At 41.1% G+C, this 11923-nt stretch overlaps 1 protein-coding gene across 1 annotated transcript; it reads left to right on the top strand.

Annotated features, from left to right (window-relative positions):
- The first annotated feature begins 5301 nt into the window (after nt 1-5301).
- Nucleotides 5302-5921, top strand: LOC122667586 (lachrymatory-factor synthase-like). Its single transcript, XM_043863919.1, has one exon. The coding sequence runs from the start codon at nt 5362-5364 to the stop codon at nt 5914-5916; it is 555 nt and encodes a 184-aa protein (XP_043719854.1). The 5' UTR covers nt 5302-5361; the 3' UTR covers nt 5917-5921.
- Nucleotides 5922-11923: the final 6002 nt, after the last annotated feature.

Genomic DNA, 11923 nt, shown 5'->3' with positions numbered 1-11923 from the left:
ATCTTTTCTCTACTCAGTGTGTTCCATTTGGGGTTAACCACACCATGCTGTCTTATCCCCCAAAAGGATGAGGTTCATTTGGGGTTAACCACACCATGCTCTGTCTTATCCCTAAATTTATGTAATTATTCTTATATGATTATTGCTAAAATCTTAGATTATAGGTTGAAAGGTCTTTTATATTCTTTTATTTCCCTGTTTAAAGCTAATTTTATACTAGGCCAACAAATTTCTGATAATATCATTATCCCAAGAAATTTTTTATTTCTAACTCATAATAAAAGCATGATTTGTTATGTACTTATGTGACTATTATATTGGATATGTCCAAAGCTTATAATCATCTTGAGTGGGGTTTTATTAGAGCAATTTTTTAATTCTTGAGGTTTGATCATTCTTGGTGCGACCTTGTTAGCCATTTGTTATCCTCTATGTCTTATTTTATTAAGTTTTTTTTTTTTTTTTGTACATCATTGGAATTTGGAAGAGTACAACTATTATTGACCCTAGACCTAGCCAAACCCAACACTGATTTATAGAAGGTTTTGTTACTACACCATTTAAAACTAATGGTAGAAAAGTTTGCAGTTGCCTCAGCTACACTAAAGTAGTGTTTAAGTAAGTTCCAGGGTAAACACATTTTATCACTTGGATAAAATAAAGAACAGAGATCTTTGTTGTAGCACCAAACTTCTTTGAGTTGGATATTCGCCGTCACAGCTTGTTTCCACCTTTGCAAGAGTCCGTAAAGTTCTGCCTCCTTCTCATCAGTGGTTGCTAGTCTGCCAGCAGATGTTAAACCATCCTGACCATCTATCAGAATTGAACAAGCCCAGCTGATTTATCTTAGATCAGGGTCATAGATGCCTACACAAATTAAGCCAAGAAATTGCAATTCAAAGTTAGAATCTTGGTTCAATTCATGAGATGAGTGTGTGCATGGTGAGGATGCATGTATAGTATGAGATGGGGGTTGAATATGTAACTCATCAAGCCATCGAAAAACATCTCTTAAAACCAGCCTTGGCCAATCCCTTAACAACTTTGTTTCTTATAGACCAAATGAAGTAGCATGTAATAATAAAGACCGAAAAAAAACCAAAGGATTGTTTATCAAATCTTTTTGAGCAACGGATAGAGGCACACAGATGTGCTAATGAAGGGCTGGATAGATGCTCGATTCTAAATCCGAGAGGTCCAGATGCCCAGATACGTTTAGTCCAATCACATGACAGGAATAAAGCTTGTCAGAGATTGCAAGAATAGGATGTTAGGCTTATCATAGTCTACTTATATTGACAAAATGCTGAATAGGTTCAACATGTAAGATTTCAAGAGAGGAAACGTTCTTCTCAGACATGGAATCGGTCTTTCTAAGCCACAATGTCCTCAATCTAATGAGGATAGTGAGGCTATAAACAAAATCCCTTATGCTTCTGTTGTAGGGTGTCTCATGTATGTCATGTTGTGCACCAGGCCAGACATTTGTCACGTGATAGGGATTGTGAGCCGCTATCAATCCAATCCAGCACAAGAACATTGGACTGTTGTCAAAGGGGTCCTCAAGTATCTAAAAAGGACCAAGAATTACTTTCTAGTTTATGGTTGTGATCAACTGTCAGTTATAGGTTATATAGACTCAAATTTCCAACTGACAAAGATGACAGGAAGTATATTATGATGGGTAGTGGAGCCATAATTTGGAGGAGTGCCAAATAGAAGAAGTCAACAGCCAACTCCACAATTGAAGTTGAATACTTTGCAGCTAGTGAGGCAGCCAAAGAAGGTGTTTGGGTCAAGAAATTCTTGACCTACCTAAGAGTGATTCCTGAGCTAGTCAAGTGTCCCATTGCATTATTATGTGATAACAGGGGAGCTATAGCATAAGCAAAGGAACCTAGATCTCATCAGAGGAACAAGCGCGTAGAGCGGAAGTATCATTTGATTCGTGCGATCATACAACGTGGTGATATAGCCATAGCTAAGGTTGACTCTGCATATAATATTTATGATCCCTTGGAGGAGTGCCAAATAGAAGAAGTCAACAAATGACTCCACAACTAAAGTTGAATACCTTGTAGCTAATGAAGTAGCCAATGAATGTGTTTAGGTCAAGAAATTCTTGACCTACCTAGGAGTGGTTCCTGAGCTACTCAAGTGTCTCATTGCATTGTTATGTGATAACAAGGGAGCTATAGCACAAGCAAAGGAACCTAGATCTCATCAGAAGAACAAACACGTGGAGCAGAAGTATCACTTGATTCGTGAGATCATACAACGTGGTGATATAGCCATAGCTAAGGTTGACTTCACAAATAATATTTTTGATCCCTTGACAAAGGGTTTATCACCTATTGTATTTGAGAAACATGTTAAGAACATGGGCATTAGGTTTACAGGAGATTGGCTTTGATGTACAAACTTGATTACTCAAATTAAAGTATTTAATTTATATTGATTAGCATGATCATATATTGAGCTCAATTTGTCCATAGGTTTGTTATCTAAAATTGTTCCCCACTAGAGATGAGATTGGACACCTTGTCTTATATGGTGGTCACACTGTGTGTTCTTAAGAATGTTGATTCCAAAGCGCAAGTGTGAGTGTATATACAGTGTGTACATTGAACTAGATCACTTGAGAATTTCACATGTAGTGATACTGTCAATTTAAAAGGAAAAATGAAATTCTCTTGTGTAGTTCACGATTAGTCCTTGAACCTGAGAGGTCCTTATCGATGCAGTCACCCACTATGCGTTTTGGTGTACCAAAGGTTGATGGTTGTTTGACTATATATCGGTACACTGAATTCATAGTGTTTGGTTGTGGTCGAAAGAGATGCCCAACAAGGAATCCATGCCCATTCTCTTGGGAGAATATCAAAAAAAGAGATAGTCTATGACAGATTGGACGCAAACCCAGATCCGGTGGCATTTTCTTGTGATTTGATAGTATGTTACACATGCCCTATATTGAACCATGCGATACTGATGAATGGGGGACTGATGCGTGTATTTACTATTTTCTTTGGGTATTAGTTGTTACACCTACTTGGCAGCGTTTGTGTTGGTTAATCCTGTGTTTGGAATATAGTTCAGTTAAGGCACATGGCATACTAGGTGGAATCCCAATGAGATCCTAATCCATTCCTTTAAGTCCAACTCTTATGTACAACACTTGAATCATAAATTCTTTTTGTGATGGATCCTTATACGAGATAAGATCTCATATTAGGATGGAGGAGATTGTTGGAAGAGAAATTCGATTATGAATTGAATTTCGATTTCGACTAGAAAAAACATGGGGTAATTTGATAATTACCCCATCACTTAGTATTAGGGTTTTGCATTATATATAGATATGATGTGAAAACCTTGGTACACTTTTTTTTTGGTAGAAAAAACCTTGGTACACACTCATAATATTACTGAGGTTTTCCTTCTTCTCTAGTTTTCTTCTTTACCAGTCTATCATTAGGGTTTTGGCAAAAACCAAATTGATTGTGGAAGAGTTTGCATTCAAGGGAATACAATATTGTACGGCTGCGTGAGACTCATTGTGAAAGGGCTAAGATCGCATGGAGGCTTTGCACTTGTGAGTTTTAGGTAACGATCGAAATCCTAAATTTCGTTTTAAGTTTTGAATGGTTTCTCTCATCGGTTGCAACGATTCCAATTCGCTTCCGCTGAATCGTACCCACGATTTTAACATTGCGAAGGAGTTATGAGCATTTAGTGTCATAAAGGAGTTAATAGAATAAAGATATTTCAACTGTTGGTTGCATGCATGGTTTGATTGGAATTCAAATATGTAACCCCTCCAAAGGAGTTATGAGCATTTAGTGTAATAACCGGTTGAAGGAATCAAGCCACGTAGAAATAGTGAAACGGAGTAGCACCATTTTGGCCACCATCGTTCTCAACACCATAGAAAAGTAATTCTATGTTGGCCGTCTAGGACATTCTCTCCCAATTCAAATATGTAACCCTCCAAAGGAGTTATCAACATTTAGTGTCATAACCCGTTGACGGAATCGAGCCACGTGGAAATAGTGAAACGGAAGTAGCACCATTTTTGCCACCATCATTCTCTATACCATAGAAAAGTATTTCTATGTTGGCCGTCCGGGACATCCTCTCCCAATTATTATGGTAGAAAAACTCCTTTCTAAAAGGAAACGGAAAGAAAATCCTCCAAATTTACAAATTTTTTTTGGGCATTGTTCTCTATGCCGTAACGCAAGTTGTGCCCAAGTACATGGGGGTGGGTGCAATGAACACCCTGCCCCCTTGCACAGGCTGCCCATGTGCCTAGGCGCAGCCTGCTCAGTGATATACAGAACATTCTCCTTTTTTTTTTATGGTACCTGATTTACTATTTTTCTATGAAGGAATTGATGCGTTTCTATGTTCTATAGTGCTTGCCTTTCTAAATAAGAAAGACTTAAAAAATAACAAGTAAACGTCAACCATTACTTTAGATGATATGATGTTTTGACTCAATGTTTCTCTTTATTTTATACTTAGAAAAGTGACCTATCACTTTATTTCTTTTTTATTTGACTTTAAAATTTTTAGTGGAGACTGGGCTGCGTAGGGTATAATGATCGTCTTACCCTACTATTCGAGCAAGGCATTTGGGCAGAGATAAGACAGTCTTTGCGTGTGCGGCTCAGTCTATGCTGCTTAGGCCGCTACGGGTAGCCCACCATAAAGGATCTGGATTCGTATCGCTACACCCCAAATATAGTGAAAGATAAAATGACTACCCCAACTCCTATGAAAGATAGAAATCCCATCCCCTAGATGCTTTTGCATGCACTCTTATTGCATCGTTGTATATGTAGGATCCCCACATAAAATCTCTCCCAATTTTAATTAATAGGAGTAGGTATTTACTACTAAATTTTTTTTATGTAAAAAGAGTGGGTTGCATGACTGGTTTGGCTGTGCGCGTAGATACAGTACCATTCTGCTCCCATGAAAAGTTAGAAATTCAACCTAAGTCAATGCTTGAGCATGCACTCCCATTGGACACAGTACTCGTGCAGACTCTAGAAACCTAGGCAGCCTCTCTCACATTTTTTTTAAGAAAAGTAATTTTCTGTCCGGGAGTGTGGCTTATTCCAGGACTCCCATGTGTCTAGCTCTCTCCTCCTAAAACCAATAGGCAGAAGTATCTTTTCATATGGGGAAGAGAAAAAAACTCATGAGAGTGTGGCCCATAGATGACTTTCACCCTTTTTTTTATAAATGGAATATATTCAGTGACCTTGTGTTTTCAAGTTCAATCCAGTTAGGCGGTATTTGGGGTCTCTCTCTCTCTCTGTTCCTCTGTCAGTGTATAGATCACAATCACATATGGCGATGGCAACAGAGGAATCATCGCAATCAGAACAGTCGAAGTGGGAAGGCAAGCTTTGCGCAGAGATAAAAGGTGCAACCGCAGACCAAGTTTGGCCTCTGTTAGAGGACTTCTTCAACCTCCACAAGTGGTTCCCTGGCATCGACACTTGTAAGGCGTTGGAGGGTGTCTCTGGGCAGTCGGGCTGCATCCGCTACTGCGCCAAAACAATATCAACAACATCAGCCCCTGCGTCGGAGTCGGAAGAGAAGAAGATGGAGACGACGATGTGGGCGAAGGAGAGACTCGTAGCCATCGACCCTGTAGAACGTTGGTTGAGTTACGAGGTCACTGAAAACAATATTGGGATGAAGTCTTACATGGCCACCATGAAGGTTCTTCAACTCTCGAAGTCGGCCAAAGAAGAAGGTTGTCAGATCGAGTGGTCATTCGTTGCTGATCCTGTTGAAAGCTTGACTTTTGAGGGGTTCCTCTCCAATTTCGAATCCATCCTCCAAGGCATGGCCCAGAGAATGGAAGAAGCTCTCTGCCCTACTCCAACCTCTCTCTGAGCATAAGTTCAACTCAAGCTTGATTTTGTGTGTTTTTGATACAATTTGCAGTAAATAAAGTAGCAATTCAGGATCATAGTGTAGGTGGGTTCATGTATGGATTGATGCTGCTGCTAATGTTTATCACATGTGTGCATGATGGTTTATAAGTTTTTCAGATCTTCTATAAAATTAAAGTTTGGAGGCTCAGATGCCCTAAGAGTGTTAAAAACTGTTAGTTGCAGTGAAAATTTGTGGTGGTGATGAAGTGGAGACTTTAAGATCTTATCTTTGGGTCGTTTCTCTCATCAGTATTTTTGGGGAAGTTAAGGCGTTGTGTAGTGGCGGGGCATTGGTGATGGTAATTTGAGGTGTCCGACACTGAAGGTTGGAATTGGGCGATCCCTATCGGTAGGGGTGTCAAATGGTCTGGTTCTGGGTTATCAGTCTGGTTCTCTAGCGGTTCTAGCTCTAAGGTGTCAAGACTAGATCCGGACCAATAAGTCACCGGTTTCAAATCTGAGATCCAGGACCATTAACTAATGGGTGGTCCAGTTCTGGTTCCTAATCGGGTCCAAACATGCCCTTGTTGAATAGCTAAATTTAAAGCATTTTTCCCATTGGAACTAGAAATCTCAGGATTTTTATCCGCTGCTGTACTCATCATGCGGCGTTGCAGGTGCCATGTGTGCCATGTGGGGCTTGCTGTGCACACATGGCACCTGCAACACCGCACAATGAGTACAGCAGCGGACAATGATCCGAAATCTCAAGCAAACTAGAATCTTTCAAAAACAATTCATTAACTATTGGTGTGTGTCCTCTATGTGCAAGAGAGGGGTAGAATACTAGAATTTGAGGGGCCAAATGTCTTGCTTAGTCTTGGGTCATGTTCTAATAACAACTGCACAACAACTGTATAATAAAAGTCACTTTAACTGTATGTTAAAATAGCAAAGATCATCTTTTAACATTTTAAAACAGAAAAAATGGTGCAAAACAAGTTTAAGTGTATGCATTTCTTTCAGTTCCAACGGCTCCTTAACGGTTCTGGGGACTAGACCAGATCTGGACCAATAACCTGTCACTAAGACCAAATCCACACCAATAAACTATTGGGTGGATCGGTTCCAGTTCCTAGCGGGATAGTTTCGGTCCGGTCCAAAATTGACACCCTTATCTATCGGTATTGACAAGGAAAATTATCTCCTCCAATTCCCTGCCTGGGCCGATCCCCAATCCCTCTAATAGGGGGGGATGGAACCCACCCTGGCAGATTGTTTGGACAGGGGTAGGTTGGTCATTGCACCCCCTTGTTAGGGGCACTGGGGAATTGGGCCGGATAGGAAACTGGAGGGGATAAAGATCGGTATTCACACAGGTTGATCTCGATATCTAGTAGATCCCTATCTTTGAAACAGTGTAGACCAGGAGTAAGCTTGTCAAATAACCTGATTTTTAAGAGAAAGTAAAGGCAAAACTGTTCGATCGATCGATCTTCGATTCAGATCGATCCATATTGATATTGTACCGGTTTCCAAGGTGATCTATACTGGTCCGATAGTGTGAACTTAAACAATGCACTGGTCTTTTCAACAGATTTTAAGACCAAAAAAGAAAAATAAAGAATTCAGAGCCCCAGCGATTGTGGTCCATGATTTAGACTTATTAATGGTTGATGGTTCCATCCCAACGGAAACCCATCGTCTCTCTCTATCAACTTGCAAGATGAAGAGGGAGCAGCATGATTTTACCTACACTCTCGCTCAGAACTTGGGAATCATCAGAGCGTTTGTCATATTCCATAAGCTTTACACAATTTGACGGACTCGTCAAGAACATCTTAATGTTGCTGATGCACTTTTGTTTCATTACGTTTTGTACGTTTTAGGGAGAGAGAGAGCCAAAAAGATCTTGTCTAGCACCCTGCTCGGGCTGCATGTGCAACGCCGGACAGAGTGAGGCGTGGAAAGACCGCCTCACCCCTGCTCGACACTGCATGTGCAGCCCGAGCAGGGTGCTAGACAGGAGCCAAGTCCGAGAGAGAGTTACCCGGCCCGCAATGTCATTGTATCGCCACCCTCTCATATGGATATTTGTAAGACGAAAAGAATGCTGCCCAGTCAAGCTCCCCCCCACCAACACCGATCCAGATCTTCTACGATGTAGGCTACCTATCCTGCCGTGCTACACAGACACAAGGTGGCGTGCATTGACCGCCTTACCCCTGCCCGAGCACCTTGTCAGAGTGGGGATAAGGCGGTCATTGCGCACAACCTTGTGTCTGCGTAGCACAGGCAGGACAGGGCAGCGTGCCCGTAGAAGATCTGTGCTGCCAACACCCCACACCCCACTATGCTCACACACAAGGCTGAAATGACTGCACCGCCCCTTAGTGGAATCCATTTAGTTATGTTTTTTCTTCTATTCTAACCATGTCGGTTGCATGTAGGCCCATATGGATGATAGCATTTTCCAACCTATGGTTGGTTTTAATGTGCAGATTCTTCTATAGGAAACCACTCCCTTTTATTATTTTCTCGTAGTCTGTATCGTATGATGAGCCCATGTGGATATTCATTCTTTGCGCCACTCTTGGTGTAGCATGAGAGATTCTTTAGAGCCACGTAGTGGGGGAACCTCTCCTTTGACGGGAAACACTTTTCCATGAAAGAGTACATTTTTCTTCACACATGGAATCTTTCTTATTATTATTATTTTTTGGGTAAATTACACATCACCCCCTGATTTTCAAACGAAACTTAGATCACCTCCTGGTTTTTGAAAAAACTCAAATCACCCCCTCTACAGTAACGGTGTTAGTCTACTGTTAGTTATTGATGTGAAAGGACTATTTTATCCTTGTACTAAACATCAGAATTAAATTTACAATACTACCCTTCCTTCATCTTCAACATTGGTCAAGGGTAGTTTAGGGATTTAAATTTATTTAACTGGCTGACATCATCACTTAACAGCATAAAACTAACGGTAGGGACTAATTTGTCATATTGGGGTCTAAACCAAGGGGTGATTTGAGTTTTTTTAAAAACCAGGGGGTGATTTGAGTTTCGTTTGAAAATCAGGGGGTAATGTGTAATTTACCCTTTTTTTTTCTTTACTTTGAATGTCCTCCCATATGAATGATACCATTTTCAGTACAGTCCAACCTCGTGCAGCATCAAAAAGACTTTCCATTGTTCCTTTAGTCATAGGAAGGAAACTATTTTCTCAGAACAACAACAATTTGCACTGAGATGGGGTTTTCAGATTTTTACGTGAACTCGGACTCTACCATGGCTGTGTGTTGTCCTCGAAAAGATGCAATCTTTGGAAAGGCTGGTACTGGTTCCGCGAAATTCATGACTTGAAGAAAAAAGAGGAGAATAACAGAAATAAAGAACTTACCCTGGAAAATCCTAACCTCGAACAAAGTTTCATCATCTCATCAGCCAAGGAAGCATGGGGTGTCACCTCCACACTTACAATGGCCTTTAAAGCTTTCTCATCCTTTTGATCAAGTTATCGGCCCTATTCATCTAATTCAACGAAATTCCCTTCCCCCACTCCAAAGAGGCAAAGAGAACCCAGAACAATCTTCCACTTAAAAGAACTTGCTCTGCCAGCCATCAGATGCCCTATTAGGGAGATTGACTATCTTCACATCTTTCTTGGAATGGACGAAATGATACCAGTTGAGCACCTCTCCCGTCGACTTCAGCATGAAAGAATGGGAGAACACAGGGATGGATAAATCCACCCCACTTCGCTTACTGGTAACAACAAATCCAATTATGCACTTCCAAGCATTGGGGGACAACTGAACCAGTGCAATCCCATTGCGGCAGAAAATCCCAACTATGAAATTGTGAATACGAAAGCGCAAACTAAAAGAGTACATGTCTTCAAAAAACAAAGTGGCCCAATGCCTCCTCGAAAGAGTCGGCTCATGTGCTTTGGGCAAAGATGTTCGGGTAGATGACAGAATGTGATATTTAGTCCTGATGATCTTCAAATCCTCTTCATTAAGCCTACAACAGAAATCCCTAACCTTTATTGTGTGACCGCCCCTTGGTCGATTTGGGCCTCCTTTGTCAGGACTTTGCAGCGTCAATCTCGGCTCTACTAGAGTCGTTTGGTTAAAAGAATTGCTAGAGCCCCTATCACCGGTAGATACTTGATCCGACCCACCAGGCGCAACATCACCCCCTCTAGCAAGCCTCTCCCTCAAAACAATCTTCCTCACCATCTCTTGAAGAAACTACACAAGTCACAGTGAAACAAACAAAGATCCTTCAGATAGCTCCATAAAAGAACAGAGACTCAAAAACCAGAATGGAAAACTAACAGAGGTAACATACGATCGAAGAAACAATCCCATAGAAGAAGAAGACATGCTTATATACGTTTCATCAAGAATCCTTCCCGCGAGATCCAACTCGAAGTTCATCATAACGAACGATGATGATTATCGATGCTCTGACCCATTGACTAATCCAACATACGAGTGCCACGCGCCCCACTTCGGGACTCCAATAGATGCCTTCATTAACTACTAACAAAACCAGATGCTTCCAAACAACTACCTAATCAAAAGCGCAACTAGTTAATGCAATGAAGGACCTTTTGATAGCACCAAACTCCATAACTCAAACCCAATAGAGATCACAGAATTGCAATTGATCGATTCCTGAAAGACCTTGTCAGACCCATGCTTAGTGAATGACAACAAAGTAACAACTCCATGCCAGGTACAAGATTCGGATCTGACCTACACCGATGACCCAGAAATCACCAACGTCATTTACGCCTCTATGCTATACTCCCTCGACCCTCTACGAGACTTGAAGGAATGAGGGTCTTATAATATGTCGATAGAAAGCGACATACCTCGAGGCACCCCATTTTGTCAAACTTCTACTTTACTCCATCGACTCTCTATGAGACTCGATGGAGTGGGGGCTTATGATATACATGGAATATGACCTCCAACAACACTATGACATGTGTAATGAACCAAGTTAGAACACGACTCATGAAGTACAAATCATGGCCCAATCGAACCTCCAACCCTAGCCTCATACCAGAATCATGCGCAAGGAACTTTACACGTGGCCTACAAAGAGAACGATCACTGACAACACTAGCTCAGCTACTAACAAATTCGGTTAACGGTTCCTGCTCTGATCTCCCGCCTACCTAAGGAATACGTGATTCAAAGGACAAGAAGGACATTTCCAACTACGCCATATAAATAGGGAAACCAGACTCATACATAAGGAAATGAAACAGAACTAAACTCATCTCCAACCTTGAGCTCCATTGCTCCATCTTAACTTCTTTGTCCATCGGAGGCTGGCTTCAGAGCTCTGTTACTTATTTTTCATCTCCGACCCCGATAACTACTATTTATTCCAGAGATCTGACTTAGGCATCGGAGAGTCCCCTCATGGAGTTAGCTTTGGGCAACTCATCTGCTCTGTCTATTGGTTCTAGTTCTCTTGTGTACAGGCCTAAACCGTACCGCAAGAGGATCTCGGCAGCAACAAGGAGCATGTGAACACATCGTCCTAGGCGGTGTTTCTGCCTTTCTATGGGGCAACACAATACTTTTGTGAGCTTCAGTGTTTATGCACTGGAGCCATGTGGGCCACTCGACCAGGTGGTGTTCTTTTCACCTTATTTTTATTAAAGTACATTCTTGTCATACTATTCTATAACTTTGTACTACTGGAATTCTACAGGGGGTTTAATTTTGTATTTGAGTAAATCATATCATACTCTTTTTAGTTGTAATTAAAGTAACCTTCATGATTTTCTTATGTATATATTACATCAGGAAATAAACATGCGGGCTCAAGGGAGGTACTTGCTCAACTATTGAAATTGGAGCTAGCAAAAATGGTTGTAAGTCCACCTCTAAGCATGTGTTTATATTTAGAGATGCAGTTGTTTCTTGGGGTTGTAAGAAATGGCTACTGACGTTGACTTCGGAGGTGACAGAAATGGTTGTAAGTCCACCTCTAAG

Source organism: Telopea speciosissima, chromosome 7 (assembly GCF_018873765.1).
Source record: "Telopea speciosissima isolate NSW1024214 ecotype Mountain lineage chromosome 7, Tspe_v1, whole genome shotgun sequence".
NCBI classification, from domain to species: Eukaryota; Viridiplantae; Streptophyta; class Magnoliopsida; order Proteales; family Proteaceae; genus Telopea; species Telopea speciosissima.
The sequence above is the reverse complement of the archived record's forward strand: the minus strand, read 5'-3'. Positions and strand labels throughout refer to the sequence as shown.